The sequence below is a fragment of the Phaseolus vulgaris genome, chromosome 4 (genome assembly GCF_051622355.1).
Source record: "Phaseolus vulgaris cultivar YP4 chromosome 4, ASM5162235v1, whole genome shotgun sequence".
NCBI classification, from domain to species: domain Eukaryota; kingdom Viridiplantae; phylum Streptophyta; class Magnoliopsida; order Fabales; family Fabaceae; genus Phaseolus; species Phaseolus vulgaris.
In genome coordinates this window covers 9887420-9914713 of record NC_143501.1, presented here as the reverse complement: position 1 = coordinate 9914713, position 27294 = coordinate 9887420, and the positions used below count along the sequence as shown (strand labels likewise).

At 32.9% G+C, this 27294-nt stretch overlaps 2 protein-coding genes and 1 pseudogene across 2 annotated transcripts; 2 read left to right on the top strand and 1 right to left on the bottom strand.

Annotated features, from left to right (window-relative positions):
• The first annotated feature begins 844 nt into the window (after positions 1–844).
• On the top strand, positions 845–5469 carry LOC137837169 (RNA-binding (RRM/RBD/RNP motifs) family protein). Its single transcript, XM_068646056.2, has 7 exons — positions 845–1144; positions 1699–1762; positions 1884–1951; positions 2318–2407; positions 2486–2616; positions 4559–4681; positions 5230–5469. The coding sequence occupies exons 1-7, from the start codon at positions 907–909 to the stop codon at positions 5245–5247; spliced, it is 732 nt and encodes a 243-aa protein (XP_068502157.1). The 5' UTR covers positions 845–906; the 3' UTR covers positions 5248–5469.
• Positions 5470–16118: 10649 nt separating this feature from the next.
• LOC137838249 (uncharacterized) lies at positions 16119–18582 on the top strand (annotated as a pseudogene).
• Positions 18583–22512: 3930 nt separating this feature from the next.
• GB2 (GTP-binding 2) lies at positions 22513–26105 on the bottom strand. Its single transcript, XM_068646059.2, has 6 exons — positions 25899–26105; positions 25667–25806; positions 24161–24243; positions 23425–23629; positions 23244–23312; positions 22513–22840 (listed from the first exon to the last, which is right to left on the bottom strand). Exons 1-6 carry the CDS (start codon positions 25942–25944, stop codon positions 22748–22750), a joined length of 636 nt encoding a protein of 211 aa, XP_068502160.2. The 5' UTR covers positions 25945–26105; the 3' UTR covers positions 22513–22747.
• Between the last annotated feature and the right edge of the window lie 1189 nt (positions 26106–27294).

Here is a 27294-nt window from a genome sequence, read left to right as displayed (position 1 = left end):
ATAATAATATAATAATCTTTAAAATTAAAATTATGGAATTATAAGTACTATTGATTTATAAGTTTGAACAATGGTTGGGTTGAGTCAGTCGAATCTGACTAATCTACATAATCTAAATTTAACATTTTAAATTTATATTTAATATTTAACTTATCTAATTAATCGGATATGGATTATTAAGATTGTGGTTAAATATAGACAAGTTATTCGCGTTTGATTTTTATTAGATCAATTTTTAGGAAAAAAATACTTTTTAGTTTTAAATAAATGAAATAACTTTATATAATTTACTACTAAATTTTAACAAAAAAAAAACATCATAGCAAAAATAAAATTGGAAATTTAGACATGTTTAATGACTGAAATGATCAAATTTAATAATTCAAATAAATATATAAACAATTACAAATTATCGATAAAAATAATTTTAAAAATTAATATTTTTTATTTATTTTTTAAAATAAATATCTGGTAAGTTTTGTTTCTGCACACGTTCTTGGAATATATTTTTGAATTTCAGAAATTTATATTTGAAATGCTTTTTTAATTTTGTATTCCAGATTTGTTTGATATCTGGAATATATTTTTGAATTTCAGAAATTTATATCTGAAATCGATTTTTAATTTTGTATTTCTGATTTTTTTTATTTTTGAATTATATTTATTATTCCGGATTTTTAAATCCAAAATAAAGGTAATTTTGAAAAATATAGGGTGTAGGTTATAATTGATAGGATGCAGGAAGAAATTGGCATGAAACTATGGGTCCAGGAAGAATTTGTCGGCCCAAAAAGAGCAAAGCCGTTACCTTAGAAAGCCCTATCTATAAAAGTAGAATCAAAATTGGTGTTTTGTTAACTGGAACCAGAAGAGGAAGAAGTTGTTACTGCAGACACTAGAAAAACGATGAATCCTTGGGAGGAAGAGAAAGAAGACGCTGAGATTGACGCAGCAGAAACCACATCCAACGGTGAAAACGCGAAAACGAAGAAGACAAAGAAGAAGAAGAAAGTGTCGTCCAATGACGCGAAGAAGCGCGGTGTGTGCTACTTGAGTCGAATCCCTCCTCACATGGACCACGTAAAGCTTCGCCACCTTCTCTCTCAGTTCGGTGATATCCAACGAATTTTTCTCGCTCCTCAAGGTCTCTCTCTCTCTCTAATTTTGTTGGGATTACTCTTTTTATTTGGAGCAAACTTGATTTTAGTGTTTGAAAGAACATGAAATTAAACCAATGATGATGTTTCGCTGGATTGTTTTATAGGAATTTTTGTTATTTTCAGTTAGATTTGAACATTTATTATGAAGTTAATACTTTGTCTTTTAGCTTAATTGCACTTTTTACCGTTCAACCATCATCAGTTTGTGAATCTTAACAGCTAAGTTTCGTGCATTTTTCCATCAAGTTATATAAGATATACATCAGCGTTTTGTTACACATGCGTGCAAATTTAAAAATATGGTGGTAAAAAGTGATCAAGAAACAAAATTTTCAAAATAATAAAGAGTGGTAACATCTTAATAGTTTGAATGTCAGAAAAGCATAGTAACTCCATATGTCTCAAGCTATAAGAATTTAGTAATTGGAAATCACCTTATATGGGCATTCTAATAAAATTCTTAAAGGTGTATACTATTTATTTATTTATTTTGAATTTTGTTGTGGTTGAGATTTTTTTTATTATTTTAATTTTTCAGGTTCTGCTACCCAAGTGCATTCTAAGCGGTCCCGTGGATCCCGAGACCAGGCATATTCAGAAGGGTATTTATTTATGTTTTATTTTAGAATAGGATTGGTATCTGATTAAAGTTGTTGCAATGGTTACTGATTATTTTGTTGGTGAGATTTGAATATGATCATTGGGTTTTTCTCTGCTGTGTAGATGGGTTGAATTCGGTAATAAAAGGGTGGCTAAGAGGGTTGCCGATATGTTAAATGGTGAACAAATAGGTATGTGTTTGAATCTTGTATCACTGTCAGACACCTGCTGCTCTTTGTTCTTCATTCTTAAATGAAAATTGTAATGTTGTACTCTTAATGATTATAGAATATTAGTATGTCTTAAATTCTCATGCTTTGACAATTATACATCTGTATGAATTTTTTTTGAGAAAAAGATATTGTGTTTATTTGTAGTAGCAGGATTGTATATACATGAATCGTAATGTTGTCATATAAACTCTAGAATAGGTTTATTCTTTAAGTTTAGTGCAATAGAAATATGATGTTTCATAGTGCTGTATGCTTATTGCAGCAGGTTATTTTTTTGTATGAATTTGGTTTTCTAGTTTCTGATTTGTACTGTTTGTCTCCAAGGGGGGAGGAAGAGGTCATCATTCTACTATGACCTTTGGAATATTAAGTACTTAAGTAAGTTCAAGTGGGATGATCTGACTGAAGAACTAGGTGAGCACTTTATGATCAGTGTCTTTTTTTATTGGTGGAGCTTAAGCAGATTGTGCTAAAACAATGTATAACTTACAGCCTTTAAGAAAGCTACTCGGGAGCAAAAGCTGGCTGTAGAACTTTCTGCTGCCAAGAGAGAGAGGGATTTCTATCTGTCCAGAGTTGATCAGTCACATGCTTTGAATGCTATAGAAGAGCGGCTAAAGAAGGTATGCCATTATGTCTACACATTTTAAAGACTTAAAAAGTAAATTTGGTGTACCATGCCATCATTACCTTTAGTTTAAATGTTGGAGGTATGTACTTCAAGCATTTAATTTTAGACAAGAAATGGACGGTAAATCTATTGATTGACATTTTCTTCATTTTTCTTGGTTGGTACCTGACTTTGTGACATACTTTTTCTGGTATTGGGTGATAACAGATAAGTAGACATAGTGAGAGAAAGCATTTTCTTTAAGCAAATAACTAAACGGTAGTTAATTTTCTGGTCTGTTATTGTTTAAAACAGAAGAATTAGAGTTTTTAACCATAAACCTCGTTAAAGCTCAGTCATCCCTGCTTCTTGAGTCTTGTACTGTGTCTTATTTTAGCTTTCATATTTAAATGTGGTTTGCTAGTTTGAACATCTTGTTTGTTATACCTTTGGCTTGTCTTTGAATTAAAATTTCTTGCTACAGTTTTAACCTTGGAGGAATTGTAAAATAACTACCAGAACAGAATAATTAGAGTTTTTAACCATAAACCTCGTAAAAGCTCAGTCATCCCTGCTTCTTGAGTCTTGTACTGTGTCTCGTTTTTTGGCTTTCATATAGCTGTTGTGAGGGGCAATTCTGGTAGACCATGAGATAGCATTTTTACTGTTTTCTGTTCATCTAACCTGGTCTGTCTCTAAAATAAATAACTCATGAGTTATGGAAAGGGAAGTCCTTTCTTTTTATATAATTTGTAAATGTTATTCATGAAAATTGCCTCCTAAATGGCAGTAAGGTGTATGTAATGTATCTCCGTTCGATTACAACAGTGGAATGCTGCTGATAATTATTTTTGGCTACTGTTTCGGACTACTCCCAGATGCAGACTACTTTGAGAATTTGAATTCTGCCCTATATTTGGACCTAATCTAACAATGACAGTTGCGGATAAGTTAAATAAATCTGCTTTTGAGAACAGTAAATTAAATCATGATACAATACGAGGGTGGCTTTGGAATCTACTGCAATTTTTAAATGTTGTTAGTGATACGAACAGTGCCTCAAAATGGGATAAGCCATTTCAAACTTATCAGTGAAGACCCAGCCCAAGTCTAACTAATTTGTGCTTTTGATTTTGTAAAAGATGGAAGGGGTAGATGGGGGAATTTGGGCTGCTAGTTAATTAGTAGAATGTGATGTGTATATTTCTGTTATAAGGAATCATGTACTGATGTGGAGGCATATTTTTGGAGGATCATAATTGGAAATTGGAGCAGAGAGTTTCTCTTGCTTGGAGGAGCATTGATTCTCATCTACTCCCATCCTTTCTTTCCTTTATTTCCTGCTGTTTGTCATTCTTTTTGCAACTACCTATGATACAGGCTGTATCAGTTTGTGACTTGCAATATAAGTAGTATACTTCTACGTTTCAAGGAACTCAATTACTGACTTTTAATAATTTGATTTTTACTCCTTATTGGTTAGACTAAAACTAGGAAAATTCCTACTTCTTGGTGACATTTGATACTATAGCTGCCATGAATTTCTGATCCCCTTTTATTTTGTGTTCCATTGCATGTGCTTGATTGTATAACTTGTTTCTATCTGAATTATCTTAGCTCCTTAAAACTAGACTTACATGCTGATTATCTACGATTGTGTTCTCTGAGGGAAGAGTTTTTTTTTTTTGGATTATTGATGTAGATACTTTTTACTTGAAGCCGCAAAGATTCTTGAACTATCATGTTTCGTGTATTTGTTGACAGTTATATGCTTTTCTTTTGATTTGATTTTTAACACTGCCTTAAATAATTTGCTTCACAAATATGGCAATTAGAAAGATGGTTCAAAGACACTTTCAGCTATTTCTTTTCATTTGTATTTTTTTCCAAATTTCGATAAATGTGTATATTGAAGAATCAGTTCATACTGACATAATTGCATTTTACTTGAACAGAAGCAGAAGATTCAACCAGACTCAGGAGTAGAAAAAGTGATTCGCCATTTCCATCAAACAAAGCCGATCGCTGCTGATGCCAAAAAACGTAAACCTGAGCTCTCTGACGATGTATTGGATGCTGTAAGTAACAATTTCATTATTGGTTACAGATAATAGTTTTTCGATCAAATGTGTTGTTAGTATATTTTGGTCCCTGTAAAATCTTCTGTTGTCTGCTCATGAGTTGAAAACAAGTTGAGTGGAATATACTAAGTGTCTTCACTAGTATAAATGATATAACATCAACATATAATATTTCTGAAAATAATCTAAAATCCTTAATAGTATTTATTTAAAGATGAATGGTACAGATCAAAAATAGTAATTTCAATTTTTGGAGAAATGAAAATTAAGGAAAAATATTTTATAAAGACTAAAACTTAAGTTTACTCATTTTATGAGACTAGAGTAGTTATTTCAAATGTTATATAAATTTTATATGACTAGAAATAGTTATTTCAAATTTACAGGAATGAAAATTTAAAAAAAAAACTGTAGGAGCTAAATCATAATTGTTTTATTGGTGTTTCATTTTGTGCTTTTTATTGTTCTCTCTTGAAAATATGTCTAACTTAATATATGAAGTCGTTAGTTTTTAATTCAAAGGGTTTCCATTATGTTCTTTGCAGGTATTTGGTGGCTCCTAATTTATGTATTTGATAGCTTCAACATCAGGAGCCAAGATCATTGTAGTTTTCTGTGTGCTTGGCTCTAATTGGTGATGTTTTAATATTTATGTATTTATTAATTTTTAATGAATTTTGTAGAAAATGCCTTTTTGTGTTCATCTAGGTTTTCAAAATGAAAATTAAAGCAATTTGTGTATACTTTGATCATTACTTACCAATATGATAATATCTTTTAATTCACCCCACATCATAAAATGAACAATAACATAATTAATATTCAACCCATCTTAATTAAATTAGAATTCAGATTAAAAAAATGTTAAAGAAGATAAGTGTATAAAGCATGAATGATTTCATATTATATAACTTGTTTTTTTATTAGAACTATTTCCTTTAGTGAATTTTATTAATTAAATTTTTTTCATTATCTCGGATTAAGATTTCCTTTGCTGAAATTTCATCTATTAGGTGAATTATATAATTTGATGAACGAATTATCATGGGTTGGGTAAAATAATTATGTATTAAGTGAAATGAGTAATTTAAGGTTTAGGGTTTAAAAATATATTTGAATTTTACAATTTGAAAATATATTTTTTATTTATCATCTGGATTTTACAATTTAAATAATTTTTTCTTTAAAATAATACATTTTAGATTACAGAACCTAGAAAATATTTTTTGATTTAAAAATATATTAGAAATACTTTTTAGATTTTTAGAATGTATTTTTTAAAAGAAACCTATTTTAGATTATAGAATATAGAATATAGAATTTTTCAAATCATTCATTCTGAAATAATAAAAAAAACCATCAATATAGTAAAAGGTATTTTTGGTATTTTCATAAGTATGGAGTGTCACAAGAAACTGAAGAGGTGCAGGTAGAAACAGCCTTGAAAGAAAAATACAAATCGGTTACATGGAGAGCCCAAATGTATTGCTGTAGCACTTCGTTTCGGTTTAAGTTGTTAATTTCTATTTTTAAAATTAATTTTCATGCATTCTCAATATCTATTTCTTTACACTATCAATGAATTAAAATTATTTTAAATGACTTTTAAAATATACATTGAAAGATATTAATATTATTAAACATGTAAAATATGACTTATAAAACATGCAACTACATTATACTCTTTTTTTCCCAATTGTGTAATTACGTTGACAATGCTAATTTCATTTGGAACGTGATGTATAAGAAGATAAAAATATGTTAAATGATTTTTGTTATGGAATGAAAAAGTTGAAGTAAAAAAAAAAGGAGAATGTTTAAAAATTGACATGGATGTGATCATGCTAAAAATTTGGAAAATGAGAGAGGTAATTTAAAGATCTTAAAGACTTTTATAAAGACTTCAAGACATAATTAAAAATGTATTGAGTAAAAGTTAGTTAAAAATAGAAAAGGAAAACAAAATATTTGAATATAAAAAAGAGACAACAAAATTTAGTTCATCATGACTTGTCTAAAAAAAAATGTGATTTCCAATACGCGTTAATGAGAAGCGTTAATGAGAAGATTGCAACATTAATGATAGATTTTTACTTTTTTTCAAGACGTTATGTTGTTTTGATAGTGGACATTTCCTTGTTCATCTATTAGAATTTTCGTGTAAGCATTTTGTGTTATTTTTTCTCGGTTGTTTCTCACCTTTCACCTTCTTCTCTTAAAAGTGACGTTCTAATGACTTTCTCTTCCTTTTTTTTTTATCCCTACAATGAGAATAATCGACTCGAGGAGATTGTTACCATCAGAGAATAACCTTTTTTGAGTCGTAGTGACTCGTTTTCTGTGGACGGGGATTTAGTGGAAGGACTTTCTTCTCCACCCCTCAACGTTGTTGTTGCGGTGGCTTCTGCCGCATTGGTGGTTATTAAGGTCATCACTGCCCCTAAGGGCAAATATAAGGTTCTCTCAATAAGTGTTAGAAATAACAAACTCAAGCTTGTCCAAGAAAGGAAAGATAAATTTCCTTTGATTGTTGACCCTGAGTATTTTTGGGTGGTTAGGGAAGTTGCATCCTACCCCTTCGAGTATATCTCGAGGAAATCGATTGAAGAGTCGGTCTCCTCTTTTAATGTGTGTTTTGACAATAAGATCGAGTTTATTTCGGCAGAGACGTGCAATAACTTGGATAAAGTCTTTATGAAGTCATTACCAATTAATAAAAATTTTACCTTCGTATACAAGTTCTTCTTCAAGAAACTTAATGTGTTATTCCTTTTATCCCTTTCTGAAAGTAAGATGCTCAACTTTACACTAATTGTCGGACTTGGTCCTTTTTAAAAGTTTTTCAAATACTTTGTCACCAACTCCAAATAACTTTAACTAACAATAAATTCATGTACTTCTAACAATTGAAACATGGGTCCGAGATCATTTGGATGTCTCAGAATAGAGCTCAAAATGTTCTTTCTTTCAAGGATTTCAGAAATAAATTTTCAAGCTGAAATGTTCGTCACAAGACTCTCAAAGATGTCTTTTCTTTTAAGACCTTGACTTGGGGTTTGTTCTGGTATGACCAATAATCCAATATCGTTTAAGAGTTAAGATGAAAGAAATTTAAATATACCTTCCTCCCTTAACCTTTGAGATGCCCTTTAAAAACAAAATTATGATGAGTGCTTCTTTCAAGAATTCTAAAAACATTTTTTTTCAAGCTGAAATGTTCGTCATAAGACTCTTAAAGGCGCCTTTTCTTTGAAGATCTTGACTTGGGGCTTGTTTCGGTATGCCAAATAATCTAACATCGTTTAAGAGTTAAGATCAAGGAGAATTTAAATACACCTTCCTCCCTTACCCCTCTCATACGTCTTTTAAGGATAAAATTGTGATGAGTCTAAGTTTCAAAGTAGACAATACCTCAGATGCATTGATTAACCCTAACGATGTTATCTCAACATACTTGAGGTCAAAACATTGGTTTCGTCTATGGGATGGAAAAGTGGTTCAAAAGACAAACCTTTGTTTCCCTTAAACCTTGATGCGAGACTTGTTCTGACACGTTCAACATTCTCACATTGCTTAAGAGTTAAGGTTAAGGAAAATTTAGAGATACTTTCCTCCCTTAACCCTCTGAGACACCTTCCTCCCTTAACCCTCCAAGACACCTTATAAAGACCAAATCATGATGAAACACTGAACCCTAAATCGGACAATATCTTGAATGTGAAGATTGAGTTGAGTTGAGAACATTGACAATGCCTATAGAGTTGAAAAAGTGGCCCTTGTTTTCTTAGACCTCGACTTGGGTCTTGTTTAAATATTGTCTAATAGTCTCACATCTCTTAAGAATTGAGAAAATTGTTTTTAGTTTGATTCCAGAAAATAACCATTTGTTTTTGTGAAACAACCGGTTGTTTATACTAGCATAATTGAAAATCAAATATAAAACAGTTTAATGAATGTAAGGATAGAGAGATTCACACAAGATGATTATACTGGTTCACTCTTAACCAAGAGCTGCATCCAGTCCTCAGCTAACCACTGAGAATTCACTATGTAATCAAACCTAGATTACAAACAACACACTAAGAGTGATGATCTTGAACCCCTCAAGAACACACACCACTCTTTGGCAAAACACACAGTTTTCCTAATAACTCTAGAAACTGCACCACACCAAATCACACAAAAATAAAATGTTCAGAGAATAAGGGAATAGAATACACCTAGGTAAATCAAAGATTAAAGTCCATAATTACAAGACAATACCACACTTGAGAGTATCCAAAAGCTCTTTGAAATCTTGAAAACTTTTTTGATTGATCTCTCTTTCTTAATCAATACATTGGAGCGTAAAACAACCTTTTTATATTTCAATCAAGTGGTTAAAACAATTAAATCAAAAACCAAAAGCAGTTGGAATAATTTAAAACAGCTTAGAACAACTTAACAAAATTTTGTTAAGGTTTCCAGAAAAACAACCAGTTGAATTAGTTTGACACCAAAGTCAAAGCAAAGTCAAGCTTTTCAAACTCATTTTAAAAGCCACTAAGTGTCAAATAATCGGTTGAATCAACATTTCAACAGGTTGAAATTTCTCACTCTTTAGAAAACATATCTTTTTCAAAAGGATTAAGATTCAATTAACCTTTGATCATTTAAAGAGTGGATTAACAATTCAAAGACTATTAGACACACAGAAAACTAACAGCACAGTCTTCAAGCATTCCTCTTGGATTTGGAGACATCAAAACACCTTGTTCAACCAGGATGACTTCTTCTTCTCAAACATCCTCTTCTTCCTCTCCTTCCCGTCCCCTCCTGCTGCCACGCACCCTCAATTTTTAAAACATGAGGTCATCATACAAAATAAAAGGTTATCGTACAAAATAGAATAAAGAATCATTGTACAAAATAAAATGTTTCGTAAATGTACATATAACTTTTCTAATTTTTAAATATATTATAAAATAACATTATCAAAAAGTATGTAAAATACTTAAACTTTGTATAACATCCACGAAATGAAGATAACCAACTAATTTTTATTTTTTTTGAAACTTAGATAATTTCCTTTACCTGAATCTAATATTAAATTGATTATAAAAAGTACAAAATATTTTTCTTCCTTTAACGAATAGTAATCAAGCAATGTAAAAATGTTACCAAACCTCAAAAGACTCACTACTACAAAAATAAGAATCAATGACAGCTTATTATGGTGGTGTAGTTTACCTGTCATAAAAAATGATGCAGTAGCATTTTTGTAATAATCATGAACTTTATTATGAATGTTAAAATTAAAAATGACATAGTAAGTATTTACTATGTTTGTTCAGAGTAGAACTATCATAATAAATTTTACTATGTCATTTTTTATTTCAATTGAGACAATAAGTATTTTTAACCTAATTCACTTTCTCTTCAAACAATAAATTTTTTTGAACTTAACTTTCGCGCACAGTCCTTCTATACCCTAAAGCTTCTCGGCGCTGAACCTTACAGCTTTACGCGCAGCTTCTCCGACGATGAAACCTACCGCTCTCGCGCGCGCAGCTTTTCTAGCGGTGAACCCTACTGCTTTTGTGCGTGCAGCTTCTCATGCGGTGAACCCTACCGCTTCTGCGCGCGTAACTTCTCTGGCACTAAACATAACAGGTTTCGCATGCAAAAATTCTCCAGCACTGAACCCTACAGCTTTCCACACACAATTCCTCCTTCCACACTCTAAAGCTTCTCCCGATGCTGAACCCTACAGCTTTCGTGCACAACTTCTCCTTCCACACTATGAAACTGAAGTTCTCCTTCCACACAAATAATGTAAGTTATTTGTCCACCACTATTTAATTTTATTATGACGGTTAAAATTAAAAATGACATAGTAAGTATTTACTATGTTTGTTCAGAGTAGAACTGTCATAATAAATTTTTACTATGTCATTTTTTATTTCAACTGAGACAATAAGTATTTTTAACCTAATTCACTTTCTCTTCAAACAATAAATTTTTTTTAACTTAACTTTCGCGCACAGTCCTTCTATACCCTAAAGCTTCTCGGCGCTGAACCTTACAGCTTTACGCGCAGCTTCTCCGACGATGAAACCTACCGCTTTCGTGCGCGCAGCTTTTCTAGCGGTGAACCCTACTGCTTTTGTGCGTGCAGCTTCTCATGCGGTGAACCCTACCGCTTCTACGCGCGTAACTTCTCTGGCGCTGAACCTTACATGTTTCACATACACAACTTCTCCAGCACTGAAACCTACAACTTTCCACACGCAGTTTCTCCTTCCGCACTCTAAAGCTTCTCCCGATGTTGAACCCTACGACTTTCATGCACAACTTCTCCTTCCACACTATGAAACTGAAGTTCTCCTTCCACACTACAAAGATGAAGTTTTCCTTCCACACAAATAATGTAACTTATTTGTCCACCACTATTTAATTTTATTATGACGGTTAAAATTAAAAATGACATAGTAAGTATTTACTATGTTTGTTCAGAGTAGAACTGTCATAATAAATTTTTACTATGTCATTTTTTTATTTCAACTGAGATAATAAGTATTTTTAACCTAATTCACTTTCTCTTCAAACAATAAATTTTTCTGAACTTAACTTTCGCGCGCAGTCCTTCTACACTTTAAAGCTTCTCGGCGCTGAACCCAACAGCTTTACACGCATATTCTCTGACGATGAAACCTACCGTTTTCGCGCGCGCAACTTTTCTAGCGGTAAACCCTGTTGAAGCTGGAGGAAGCTTCTTCCCTACCAAGGCTTGATGGGTGTTTGATGAAGAAAATAGCTTGAGTGCTTTGAAGATTGTAATAGGTTTTTAGATTCATTTGTAATTAGGCTTGTAATTGTGTATGATTGCCTTTTGCTATGTGACCTATCCTAGATACCTAACCAAGTCTAGATCAAGCACATGATGTGGTTAAATGGTTTTTGAAAAGCTTTTTAAAGTGTTTTTAAAAGTTTTAAAACAGTACACAAATAAATCTGTTTTATGGAGAAAGAATCTGTTTATTTCTTCTCTGTTAAAAGGCTTTGCTAAAATTCTGTTAGGGCACCACAGGCAAAGCTTAGTTCGTTATTTCAGTTAAAGCTAAGCTGGCCTATTTGCCTTCATTTAATCTGTTTCACTGTGAAAGAATCGGTTTGCCCTTTTGTCAGTTGAAAGTTTTTTTACAAGTTAGTTAGGGCACCAAAGGTACAACTCAGACAGTTATTTCAGTTAGCTGAGTTGGCGGTTTTTCACAAAATAAATCTGTTAAGTTCAAAAATGAATCTGTTGTTTTCATAACTGCTTTTCAACTGTTTTTTGAAAAAGAAGTTAGAAACTATTTTCTATATAAAGAAAAGTCTCTCTCACATGAGAGTGTGCTGAGCAATTACAGTTTTGACAGAGATCAAACATTTTCCATGTGAGAAGAAGGATTGAAAGATTTTTGAAAGGTTTTCCAAAGAGATTTTCAAATGTGCTTGTTCTAGGAAACCTTTGATCTTGGTGAAGGTGCTGGTGCAGTTCTGCAGCAAAGTGAACTACTGGTTTTGAGTTCTTGCATCTTCTTTTCAGGTGTAATCTTTCCTTTATTCTGTTTTGTAAAGGTGTAAGTGTTAGTCACTCCTTGATAGGGTTTCTTGGAGTGCAAGGTGTGCTGAAATAGGGTTTTTCAGCATTGTGTGTGTTGTTCTTGTAGTGTTCAAGAACTGCTGTGTTTGTAAGTAATTGGTACTGTTTTTAGTGAATTCCACCTTGGGGTAAGGTGAGACTGGATGTAGCTATGTATGAGTGAACCAGTATAAAAACTTGTGTGCATTGTCTTCTCATCCCTGCACTCATTTCTGGTTTTGCTTAATTCTGTCAAGAACTAAATCTGTTCTTTTGAAATTGAATCTGTTAATTCTGGGTTTAAATAAGAACTGTTCTTCCTGATTTGTTAAAGCTTTCTAATCACAAACAAGGCAGTTGCATTTGATGGCTTAAGTGATCTGTGAACAAACAGACTAATCATTAAAATCTGAGGAAGAATCATTCTCATTAAAACCTTGTGTTGAGTAAATTTGTTTGATTTCTAAGCATAGCTGTATCCTTCATCCTCATATTTTTCAGCTGATCTGTCTCTGCTATAATCCTCTGTTGATCACAATTTCATATTGAACAAATTCAAATTGTGCTAGAATGCTCTGAAGAATCAATTTGTTTCATGTAAAAACAATCTGTTCTTTTTGTCTCTGATATACTGTAAATTGTGTGTTCTTGCGAAAATTTTATAAGCTCAATTCACCCCTCCCCTCTTGAACTTAGACACTAATAGACCCAACAAACCCTACTGCTTTTGTGCATGCAGCTTCTCATGTAGTGAACCCTACCGCTTCTACGCACGTAGCTTCTCTGCCACTAAACATAACAGGTTTCGCATGCACAAATTCTCCAGCACTGAACCCTACTGCTTTCCACACGCAGTTTCTCCTTCCACACTCTAAAGCTTCTTCCAATGCTGAACCCTACGACTTTCGTGCACAACTTCTCCTTCCACACAAATAATGTAAGTTATTTGTCCACCACTATTTAATTTTATTATGACGGTTAAAATTAAAAATGACATAGTAAGTATTTACTATGTTTGTTCAGAATAGAACTGTCATAATAAATTTTTACTATGTCATTTTTTATTTCAACTCAAACAATTAGTATTTTTAACCTAATTCACTTTCTCTTCAAACAATAAATTTTTTTGAACTTAACTTTCGCGCGCAGTCCTTGTACACTCTAAAGCTTCTCGACGTTGAACCCTACAGCTTTACGCGCAGCTTCTCCGACGATGAAACCTACTGCTTTTGCGCGCACAACTTTTCTAGCGGTGAACCCTACTGCTTTTGTGCGTGCAGCTTCTCATGCGGTGAACCCTACCGCTTCTGCGCGCATAACTTCTCTGGCACTAAACATAACAGGTTTCGCATGCACAAATTCTCCAGCACTGAACCCTACAGCTTTCCACACACAGTTCCTCCTTCCACACTCTAAAGCTTCTCCCGATGCTGAACCCTACGGCTTTCGTGCACAACTTCTCCTTCCACACTATGAAACTGAAGTTCTCCTTCCACACTACAAAGCTGGAGTTCTCCTTCCACACAAATAATGTAACTTATTTGTCCACCACTATTTAATTATGATATAAAATATCTTATATTTGTATTTTAATTTGCAATGTTCACATCAATCGGGTAGCTATGAGTATGGATATTATGTAACGAAGCACATGCACACAATCATATATGCAAACATTACTGACTCATGGAAAGAGGTAATACAATATTTACTCAAATACCTTAATTATTTAGTTGTGAATTTCACTTTTTATTGATTAAGTCAATTTTTTTGTTGTTATTCAACAATCCATCTTCAATCAATTATAAAGATATAAAAGACATTAGAATGCACTGGGTTTTTGATAAGATGTAAATTTTGTTAGTTTATCTGTAAATTGTACACAGTTGTCTGGATAACATTGATATGTAGGTGATTGTTATCAATGAATAGAGTAAAATTGATCAATGATTAAGTTTTTGTGGAGATTGTATGCAATTGCTTGGAGACATTGATATGCAGGTGATTGTTATTAATGAATAAGAAAATTTGATTAATGAATGAGCTTGTATGTAAATTGTATGCAATTGTCTGGATAATATTGATATGCAGGTTATTGTTATCAATGAATGGAGAAAATGTGATCAATGAATGAGTTTGTCTGTAAATTGTACGCAGTTATTTGGATAACATTGATATGCAGATGATTGTTATTAATGAATAAGAAAATTTGATTAATGAATGAACTTGTATGTAAATTATATGCAATTGTCTGGATAACATTGATATGCAAGTTATTATTATTAATGAATGGGGAAAATGTGATCAATGAATGAGTTTGTCTGTAAATTATATGCAATTATCTAGATAACATTGATATGTAAGTGATTTTTATTAATGAATGTGGGAAAATCGATCAATGAATGAGTTTGTCTAAAATTTATATCCAGATGATCATCATAGTAAGTCGTATTTTCTATGACAGTTATAAAAATATCAGTCATAGAAAGTTTTGTCTGAACATATTATAACAAGTATTTTGTACATTTTATAACAGTTCATAGACAACAGTCATAGTAAGTCAACTTACTATGTCAGTTTTTCAACCAATATAGAAAGTTCACACTTTTTATAACTCCTGATTTTATGTCGCCACAAGAACTTTCATAAAATGTCTTGTAAAATCGTCATAAAAAGTCTTTTTTGCACTAGTGATTTCAAAAAGGTGTACATTTCTTTTTCTATAAAACACATTATTTATTTGATATAACAAAGACACTCTTACAATAAGAATGATAATTAATTATTGTACAATTATTTTTGTACAATCATTTTACTTAATTTTAAAAAAATCAAAATCATCTGTTGTTTGACACCTATCATAACTAACTTCTTCCTTCCCTGCCCTCACTCCTTCCCGCTCCCACTCTTGCTCCCACCACCGCCACCCCTCCCGCTCCTCCTGTTGCTTCAAAATGTTGAGCATCCACTTGATCAATGGAAAAAATCATTAATGTTGTTGTAGACAATCTTATCCATTTGATCTATCCAGTGTTATCACTTATCGGCCATGGTGTCGCCATGGCGGATTTCGGTGGCGGAATTCTAGATCACCGCCACAACAAGGCGATGGCGAATCGGATTTCGCATGGCGGCTCATGGCGACCGCTATTATGGCGGAGCGGTAACGGATATCGGAGATATCCAAAATATCGGTAAAAATTGTTGGCAGCAGAGCTTGAAGGAGTTGATGAAGAAGAAGGGCGACGGCTGATGAAGAAGAAGGGTACAAAAGCCCTAACCCTAATTTCTAAGACAAAAAGGTATTTCAGATTTAAAATAATAAAAACTTTAAAATTTAAATTAAAAATACTAAGATTTTAAAACTGACGCGTGGTTCTAAAGGTAATCCTAATTTAAACACCTTATTAGTATGGCTTTTGGCCCACTATTTCAACCTTAAAATTTTAAAAACTGACGTGTGGCTTTTGGGCCTATTTTGGGCCCAATTAAAACACATATTACCCTAACCCTAAACCACAGCCACTACACATTCTTATTTCTCTCTGCCACCACTGACCGTTGCTGCCTACCGTCGCCGCCCCGTCGTTGCTTGCCGCCGACTGCCGTTGTTCAAGTGATTTTTTTTTCACTTGTTATTTTGTTTTTCTTTTTCTTTTTCACTTTCCATATAATTATTTTAGAAAAATATTCCTATTTTCCAGCATAATGGCCAATGAACAGAACACTTCAAGAACATCCCAGAGAAGTGATCCAGGCTGGAAACATTGTCATCCATTGGATGACACAAATTTAAATACAACTGTTTGTAACTACTGTGGGAAAATTATGAAAGGGGAAGTTACTAGGGCCAAAGAACATTTGATGGCGAAGAAAGGCAATGTTGCTGCTTGCACCAAGACTCCTAAAAATGTAAGAGAAGAGCTTTGGAATTTATTGAAAGAAAAAACAACCGCTTGTTCCGTTAATCACGTATATGGTGCGACGACATGTGATAATATTGAAAGTGAAGATGAAGTTGAAATTTCCACCGCCAGTAATGATAGGGGGAGAAATAGTGGTGGAAAAAAAAGACCAATGGATGCCTTTATTAGAAATCCAAATGCTGCAATAGAGAAGAGAAAGAGAGAACAGCTCAGGCAGACTAATATTAAAGCAGCATGTGACAAGAACTTAAATGCATCCGTTCATCAATATATTGCTCGATTTTGGTATCAAGCGGGCTTGTCATTCAATCTTGTAAGATTGAAGAGCTTTCAAGATATGATTGATGTTGTAGGTGCTTAAGGACCTAATTTGCCAGCTCCTAGCTATCATGAGATTAGAGTTCCACTCCTCAACAAGGAAGTTGAGTACACCGAAAAGTTGTTGAAAGATCATAAATTGCAATGGAGTAGGCATGGTTGTTCTATCATGTCAGATGCATGGAATGATCGAAAGCAACGGTGTTTGATTAACTTTTTGGTGAGCTCTCCTGCAGGGACAATGTTTGTCAAGTCGATTGATGGTTCTAAATTTGTGAAGACATGAGAAAAGCTCTTTGAGATGCTTGATGCCCTTGTGGAAGAGATTGGAGAAGAAAATTTCGTTCAAGTTATCACAGATAATGGTAGTAATTATGTCTCTGCTGGTAGATTACTGGAAGCAAAAAGACCTAATCTTTATTGGACTCCTTGTGCTGCCCATTGTATAGATTTGATGCTTGAAGACATCGGAAAGATTCCTTTGATAAAGAAGACGATTCAGAGAGGAGTTAATCTTGTTGGCTTCATCTATAACCATTCTAGTACCTTGAGTTTATTGAGACAATTTACAAATAAGAGGGAATTGGTAAGACATGCAGTTACAAGGTTTGCTACCTATTATTTAACACTACAAAGGTTGTATCAAGAGAAGGGAAATTTGAGAAAAATGTTTACTTCAGATGATTGGAGCAAAAACAAGTTGTATAAGGAAGCTAAGGGGAAAGAAGCTACCAAAATTGTTCTTATGCCTTCATTTTGGAATCATGTTGTATTTACTCTCAAAGTCATGGCTCCTCTGGTTCATGTACTTCGTTTAGTTGATGGAGAGAGAAAAGCAGCTATGGGTTATATATATATGAAGCAATGGAGAAAGCAAAAGAAACAATAATGAAGTCATTCAATAACGATGAAAGTAAGTACAAAGATGTATTTACAATCATTGATAATAGATGGACATGCCAGCTTCATCGCCCCTAGCATGCAGCGGGTCACTTTTTGAATCCAGAGTTTTATTATTCTAATCCAGAAATGGAATATGATTTGGAAGTTACAAATGGATTGTATGCTTGCATCAAGAGGTTGGTGCCAAGTAAAGATGTGCAACAAAAAATTTTAACCGAGTTGCCTCTTTATAAGAGTGGAAGTGGACTGTTTGGTGATGATTTTGCCAAAGAATCAAGGAAGACCACAGCCCCAGGTGAGACAGTTAAATGCTTTCTAAAATGCGTGCGTTAACATATAAATTATATCATACATTCTAAGTTACCTTTTTTACTTTTATAGCTCAATGGTGGAAGAATTATGGGCACGCAGCTCCCAATTTACAGAAGTTAGCCATCAAGATTTTAAGTTTGACATGTAGCTCATCAGGATGTGAGCGGAAATGGAGTGTATTTGAGCAAGTAAGTAATACAAGACTCATTTCATTATTATCTTGTAGGATGTAGAAAGAAATTAATTCACATTATATTTGCAGATTCATTCCAAAAAAAAGGAACAGATTGGAGCACAAAAGGTTGCATGATTTGGTTTACGTAAAGTATAACCAACAACTTGCTCAAAGATATAATATTAGGGATGAAATAGACCCTATTCTACTCAATGACATTGATGAGTGCAATGAGTGGTTAGTGGGACAAGTAGATGATGATACTGAAGACGGGGGTAATGAGTTGGTCTTTGATGATGATCCCACTCTTAATTGGGCAACTGTTTATGAAGCTTCAGGGGTTGGAGAACCAATAATTTACACACGAAGACAAGCAACCAACAAAAGAAAGTTACCATCTAGTGGTGATGGTATTTTCATTGGCTCTTCCCATGCTTCTAAGAAAGGTTCAGCTGCAACTTTATCCCCAACAAGAAAGGGCAAAGAGAAGATTCAAATTGGGGTTGAGAATGAATTGCATGATAGCTCTGATTCAGAGTTTGAAAAATTACTTAACTTTGACAAGAGTTTCTCTAAAGGGGAAGAGGAGGAGGGATATGCCCCATTAGATAATATTGAAGACAATTATGTGGGGATTGAAGAAGAGTCTGATAGTTAGAAACATAAGACAATTTCTTTTGGTTTTGTTGTTGTTTTATGTTTTGAACTTTAAATTTGTGATGTTTTGATTTCATATTATTGTTATTTGAATCTTTAGACATAATATAATCTTTAGTTATGATTGTCTCTTTCATTATTTTTGCATTTTTTGAAGTTATTTATATATATATATATATATATTATATTTCTTTCGACCACCATAACCCGATATGGGTTCCGTTATAACTCTATAAAGGAAATTTGGGGTCTCCGATATGATCCGTTATCCGATATTGATAACACTGGATCTATCCAAGGTTATATAAATATTATCCTAAAAAACCACCAACTTTTTGTTGTAACCTAATAGTAAAACGAACTAGTTGAACCATCATTTTTTTCTCTATTTATTGTGGAGTAAGATCATATTTTATTTTGTACAATGATCATATTGGTTGAACCATTAATTTTAATTTACACAGTTCAACAACTGAAAACATGATCTTGTGTTATCATTGCTTATCAAAACATAATTTGATTGAAATAGGTCTTTATGATGCATAAGATTTTGGTAGTACATATTGAATGGTTGACAATAAGCACCTATGTTTGAATACATTCAAAATATAAAAAAAGAAACAAACCAATAATGTTTTTTTAAAATTGGACTAAACTAGTTGAACCATCATTTCTTTCTCCCTGTTTATTGTGGGAGTATGATCATATTTTATTTTGCACGATGACCATATTTGTTGAACCATTAATTTTAATTTACATAGTTGAACAAACAAAACATTAGTCTACCTACATTGCTCTCACTTAACTTGGCTTGGAGCATGTGCGAGCTAGAGTAGAAGCTAGTCTAGACACTCACATATAGTTTTAAAAGTCAATAATACCTGATATTTTGATTGTAGTATGTTACTTTGTTCCGGCTGGCTGAGCAAAGAAGTCCTTGTGCGTCTCAACGATCCACGTCTCGAAAGCTCCTTCGCCGCCGTGAATACCTGAAACAGAGAGACAAATGGGCACCCTCGCGGCCGTTTGCACTCCGACGCTCAAGTCAGTAATGGCAGAAAACACTGTTGCACCTCCGTAACAGAACACCACAAACACCGTGCTCAAGGAAGCGCATAACTGAATTGTAACTGAATTCTCTCTCGTTCTCGTATTCCCTCTGTGTAAAGTGTGAAACGTGTTAAAACGTACCTCTCTAAGCCTTTCAGAAAGGCTTATATACCTTTGACTTAAGCGTTTCTGTCACGTGGCTGCTCTGACTCAAGCATCACCGCAGGCAAGCCCTCACGTCATCGTAACCTAAGCTAAGGTTGACTCCAGTGAGTGAGGTTGCCCTTTCGAAGTGCAACTGGCGCGGGATGATCACTCAGGCGTCAACTCATACGCCTAATATCAGAGGGATCATCCATATTGAGCGAACACTGCCCCTTCACGTCTCATGCATTCCGATCGCCCCTGGAACGAGACTCTACCGAGTCGTCGGTTCCAGTGGTCCTCTAGTGGTGGGGCGTACTGCCGCTTCCCTACACCTTTATGCATGGTCTTTGTGGTCTGGGCTTTCTCTATATTGATAGCTGGGATGTGGCCCTCAAGTCACCTTTCTGACTCGCCTTTCTCTTCGAGTGCCGAGGGCTGAGGACTCCTTGCCCTTCCCCCAAGCTGACACCTCCTTGATCCTCTTACACGTGAGCCTAACGAGGCTCTTTCCTAACCAACTGAACCTTCCTTGTGGGCCCCTCCTTCGGGGGTCCCATGTTTACTTTGGTCAACGGTTGAGACCCGAACGGTACATACTTCATTCCATACAATAAACTCTATTAGTATATAAATTTTAGGATCCTCATATGTTTTCGAATATGTTAGGACGAATAGGTTGGGAATGAGAGAATTGTCGCTTGAAAAAACATACATTATGATGTGTTATAATGTAATTTCAAAATTGTTTTATTTTAATAAAAAATATTTTTCTCTTTAGTTGTAATATGAGGTGAGATTATCAACATATTTTAATAGATAATAATAAAGTTTAGGAATGAAGTTTATATGTGTAATGAGTTGGTAAGAATTATTTGTTTCCTATATTTAAGAACAAAAACAATATTTAAAATTGTACTAATTGTAGATGTATCAAACATATGAGTCAAACTATGAAATTATTATGAATAAAAGATTATTAAACATGGGTTGAGTAGAAAACACAAGAATTGTACAGAAGTAAATTCATTTTATGCGAGAAACTTTTACAATTCATTGAAGTTGTTGGATAAGTATCCAAGTAGAGACAAAGATTTGCATGAATATACAAATTGTTATGCCTTAATACATATTTGTTGCAGATGATTTAATTTTATTTCAGAAATTTAGGGAAACAGTTAACTATTAACTTGAACTTTACAGATAAACTTTGGAAAGAGTTTTCTCTTAAATTGGAGTAAGATAGAGTGTAAACATTTTATGTTAGCAAGAGATGAGAAAAATAGTATTTGGAAATAAAAAGATGTCAGATACATTAAAGTTTAAAGAGAGTATTGGGATTAATAAATAATAGAAAAACTATTAAGAATGTCACACACGATACAGGTGAGATATCAAAATAGAAAAAAAGGTGTTGAAATTATTTCTGATAACAAAATACTAAAGAAACTCGGACAATTTTTGTCTTCTTTTTATGCATCCAATATATATTAACTATATGATAAAAAAAATGTTATGCTTTAAATAGACATGAGAAAAAAAATTGAAAGTGATATGATGAAATGTTGATGCATATGTTATTACATGAGATAGTAAAAAAAATTTGATTATTTATTAAGAGAAGAGACTATTCTAAACATTACCTTGAAATCTTGACTTTAAAAATGAGGTGGAATGAACTAGTTTTGTCGTAATAAAACAGGTAAAAAATGTCTTGATAAAGAATGAATTGATACACTAGTGGACCAACTTTGTTTATTTTTTTTTAAAAAAATTTATACTTTTTAAATTTATTATATATACATTTAATCATATAAATATTTTTTAAACTTTTAATTAATTAATTAATGTTTCTAACAGATTAAATTAAAATAATTATATATTAAATTACTCTATTAATAATTAAAACTTAATTTATAACTGTTAATAAAGTTATAATACTATTATGCATTTACCTCCTTCAAATAATATAATACCGTTGTTGATACCCTTAAATAAATATATAAAGAATAAGCCCTCACTGTTAACTCAAACATACTCGAAAAAATGAGTACATGATTATAAATCAAAGCCTTTACGAAAAAAAAAACTAGAAGATACCTGCAGAAGTCAAGTCCTAATTTTTGGTTCAGTGAATTTTTTAAAAAACTAATAATTGTTTTTAAATTTCGTTAAGAAACCCTTTGAAAAATGATTATTTCTAAGAACTAAGTTATTTGTAAACACCCTCAAAGAATCTCAATATAACAGTTCTCAAATTGAGTGCTGGTAAAAATATGTTCAGTAAAATAAACTCATTGTAACACAACTTTTTTGGCACCATTTACTGAAATAATTGGTTCTTTGGGGCTGTAACATGATGGCTAGATTACAGTGCAACATGCTGTAACATTTTTAGTAAAATATTAAGTTTACATGGTGCCATAATACTAATGCACATTCTATATTGTAAATATGTAAAAACCTCAACTTGTTTTTTTCTTTTTCTTTTATTATTTCCTTTTGCTAGCATGCATATATGGAGAGAAATTCATATGCAATCAAAATGAATCACATCTATAGGATACTCCATTCATCTGTTGACATATATAAAGCCATTCTTTGAAGATTGATAAATTCTACACATGACACCCACACACAACTTCATGCATGTTTAACATTGAATGGAGAATATTGGGTAGGATCTACTAAAAAGCTACTCCATGTAAATATTATAGCAAATAATAACAAAACTATAGAGGCAAATGAAAAACTGGCATTGAACACAACAGCCAATCATTAAACATTTAGTACATCTGAACAACTATGCAGTCAAATCTGTTCCAAGAACACCTTTGAGATTAGATCTATACAGGAAGTTGTAGTTTTCTCCAAAAGTTCCATGTCAAGTCTAAGAGTATACACTCAGTTGAGACAGGGAAGGCAGAAAAAGATGCAAAAGAGGATTAGATTCAGATTTGGTTTCCCTTCAATCAGCTACAGCACCCACCTCCTGCAGAAACAGTTCCATCTCTGCCTCCTGATTGACCTTGGGGGCGTCCATAGCCAACTTTTATACCAAATGACTGCAATAATAGATTCATTGGTGATCTAGCCAAAAGGGGAACATAAGGATGCATGGAAAGTTTCTTTTTGTGCATATATTTATTACAAAAAAGAAGAAAAGCAACCATGCTTCATTACATTTTACTCATTTTGGTGAAACTATCCATCATCAGCACAACCTAAATCTCAGATGATACCGTGATGATTACCAAATGATATGAATATGCCAAATTTCTTATGAAAGGGTCACCCTATTATGACAATAAAATGATGAAACCATACATTCCCAAGACACAACCAATTGAATTTACGTTAATCACGTGATTTCTGATTTGATAATTTGTTTTACAAATCTCATGCCATATTGGAGTGGGGGCCAACTAACTTCCACCGCTTCTTGCACGGAAAATAGTTCATATTTACCTCATTCGACACGTCAAAGACACCTTCCTGAATATTCTGAAGAATCTTCGCAGCAGTCTTTATAAAAGCCTGCAGTAAGTTACTTTCAATGGTAATAAAATTCACAGTATCCTTGAGATTCCAAAGCATATGTGCTATATCTTGCTTGATATTGATATTGATATTGATTGAGATAAATCACCTCTTCCACATTTTGAGCAGTCCTAGCAGAAGCCTCCAAAAACAGAAGTCCATTTTCCTTTGCAAATTGCTCTCCCTCCTCTTTGCTCACTGCTCTTCGATGAGACAGGTCACACTTGTTCCCTATGAGCATGATGCTCATGTTAGGATTGGCATGCTGCCGGGCATCTTCAAGCCAACTTGCTAAATGATTAAATGTGTCTCTCCTGGTCAACACAAGAATCTTTTGGTTTTCAGTTGAAGGGACTTTGAAAAATGAACAAACCTCGGGTTCAAACCCCCACCACTCACCACCAGATACAGAAAAGCAAAAATGAAAAGGGGGAAAGAATCATTGGGAATTATATTTATTTGTTTATATGGAACAAAAAGTGTACATTATTTGGGAGCCCACAATGCAAGCAAAAAGGGATACAAAAGGGATATAAATGTGGTTCAAACATTAAATTTTAATAATTAAGACAGAAATGCTTACTTCAAAAGAATTCAAATTATCAAAATAGGGCAATCAACAACAGTGACAAAAGAGAAGGTAACAATAAAGCTACAGTCAGCCACCAAAACTTCAAAAGTTTGTAGTCATAACTGCACAATTATGCTGCATTTCACTTCTACTGCTTTTCTAGCATTCATGAAAGTGGTAAATACCACACAACATAGGTGGTATGTTGTTCAATATAATTCGAAAGAAATGCACACCATGAACTCTACGTCAAATTGTTAATAGCACCACCCACCTTGTAATGTCGTAAACTGGAAGTGCTCCCGCTGCTCCTCTATAGTAAGATCTTGTGATTGATCTAAAAGACTCTTGCCCAGCCTACAGTAAAACAACGAGTTCTGCATAACTACCTAAATATTGTTGAAAACGGGATCCTTGTTTCGACATGACAAAATATATGAATAAAAAATTCCATGTTCAACGCTAAGACTTTTTAATCTTATTAAGAGCCTACAAATACACCATGTTGTGGATCAAAGGAAGTAATGAAACCATTCACTACAACATCAATTTGGTCTCACCATGCAATGCCAAGCACTGTAATTCCAGGCTTAGCCTTACAACAAACTAAAGCACAGAAAAGTGAATCAATTTTATATACTAAATTGGTCTCAGTCAGACATAATTGCAGTAATCAGTTACTGCTAGGTTGAATAACTACAAATTTTGAGGACTATCTTGTATAAATCAATGACAGACATAAAGAAATTAAGTAGCTTCACAGATAAAGAAGCATTAAGCAACCTGAGACATAAATAATAGGTTGTGTGTTGGACATATCTGCATGAATAAGTTCAATCGAGATTTGCAATCCTAAAGCGGTTTATGATCATTCTCACAATAACATTCAGATTCCTTTATCATAATCACAAATCCAGTACCCTTTTACTATATACATACATACCCTTATTCCTAACCATGTCCCTGCACTCCTATTTACCATGATACAATCAAGGCACAGAAAAAATGAATACATCAAAAAAAGTAAACAGACTTATTTTGTTTGGGCTTGCGTTTCCAAAATTGATTCTGCAACACCAATTTCGGATTAAAATTGATTTTGAAATGATGTGATTTATGTTTGAGTTATTTATTTTTTTTAAAAACGAAGTAAAACTCTCGACAAAATTTTCTATTCAACCCAAAAGTTACTTGGTGTGTCTTTGGTTTCACTTTGAACTTTCCAGAACCACATAGAAATGATAAACTTTCGCATGTTCAGTTCTACGTTTTATAGGTCCAAAATTTATTGAGATTAAGAAACTTTAAGTAGCTTTCGCGTTAAAAATTGTATATTATTTTACTTCTAGCTTGCTTTTATGACAAAAACATTTGAACAAATATCGCACCACTTCAAAATCAATTCTAAGAAAAACAATTTCATCCAAAGTCATATTTAAAACACACGTAAAATTGTTTCAACTCAGAGTCAATTCTAAACCCAGAATCAATTCCTTAAAGTTTCACCTAAAATCTAGGTAGCTAGCATTTCAACATAATTTTGGATGATCCGGCAAGAAACCTTACACGCCCAAAAAATCAAACAAATTAATCAGTGATCACAACTATTTTACTCAGTGTTCTAGCACATGCACATACCCTTGATCAATTCTCACCTAATTTGAATTTGAAATACCCTACCTAACAAATAGTATTAAAAAACACAATTAAGCAACAGATTTTTACTTTAAAAAAATAAGAGAGAGAGAGAGAGAGAGAGAGAGAGAGAGAGAGAACTGACAGTATCCCATATCTGAAGCTTGATGGGTCGAGAATCGATGGTGACCATGCGAGCGCCAAACTCAACACCAATTGTGAGATCATGAACAGGTTGGAACCTCTTATCAGTGAATTGGAGGAGGAGGCACGATTTCCCTACACCTGCACCGCACGGGAGAAAAACTCAAACTTGGAGTGAGATTCGGAGACCCAATTGCGAGAAGAAATGGAAAGAGGGCACAGAAGAACCTAACCTGTGTCGCCGATGATGATGTACTTGAAAAGGTAGTCGTACGACATCGCTGAACCTCTGAAACGACGTCGTGTGGAGAAATGAGAACAGAAAGAACAAAAATAGGAAGGTTTTAGTGTGGGTTGGAGAATAAGACGAAGAAGGAAGAACAGTGATGATGGTGGGTTTGAATCCCAACCAAAGGCAACAAGTGACGTGTTTGTATCACTTCTCTGCTTAATACGTCTTCACAATAATTTATTATTCTTTTTTTGTCTTCTAATTTAGATTTTTAGAAACAGTTTCTGTCTTGTCTTTTAAGGTGAACTTTTTCATGATCCATTTTTTTTTTAATTGAAGAGTAAGTTTGAAGGGGAGAAAAATAAATATATTAAAAAGTGAGATTATTTGTATTAAGAAAAATAGATTAAAAAATAAAGAAATTATATATGAAGGATTGTGAATGAGAAGAGAAGTGATGGAAAGGAGTAAGATTAAAAATATATTATTTTTATTAAAATTAATTGAAAATGAAATATGATTTATTTATTTGTGTATGAAAAGTATAAAAATTTAAATATTATTCTCGCTGTTATTAAGAACTCAGTTGACAAAAAATATAAGTATTGTGATTCGTGAAAAATGTTTCAAAATGAATTTTGGTAATTTAAAATAATACTTTAATATTCATAATTGAAGTAGAATAAAATTGAAATTTATGAAAGTTGTAAAACATAATAAAATATACTAAAATTGTGATAAACACTCGACACTTAATTAATATCCTCAAATATGATGGAAAAAATAGGAAAATTACAATAATTAGATGAAAGAAAAAACAACAGTCATATTCTCAAAACTATTATTAAAAAAGTCCTAGAAATTATCAAATTTGTTTGTCAATTCTTTAATGAATCCTCTCATATTCACATTGATATTTGCATATCTTGTATATCACTGATGAACATCATTTCTATTCACATTTTAAAGTTTTAATCATACATTCTTGGACTATAATCATGAAAAGAAAAATATTTTTTAATTCAAATTTTTTTTTAATTGAGTTTATTTAAGCATTAATCGTTATTTCTATTAATTTTGTACTTTATGTCTAGACAGTCTAATATTTCTCATAATAGACAATCTCAAGGGAGCGTTTATCACTGTGAATGGGCCTAATATGCGAAAGCCTAAGTTGCTTTCCTAAATCATAATAGAAAATAAAAATCTAAAATATCACAGAAATAAAAGTGGAAGCAAATATTAGGCAAAGATATGAAAAATAAAGTTGCGGTTAAAGCTGGGAACAAAATCCAAAAATTGTAGAAAGTTGAAAATTGATAAACTGTGAATAAAATATGAAACTAAATATATTTACTAAGATCCTTTGAGGAAAAAAATCTATAAAAAGATACAAG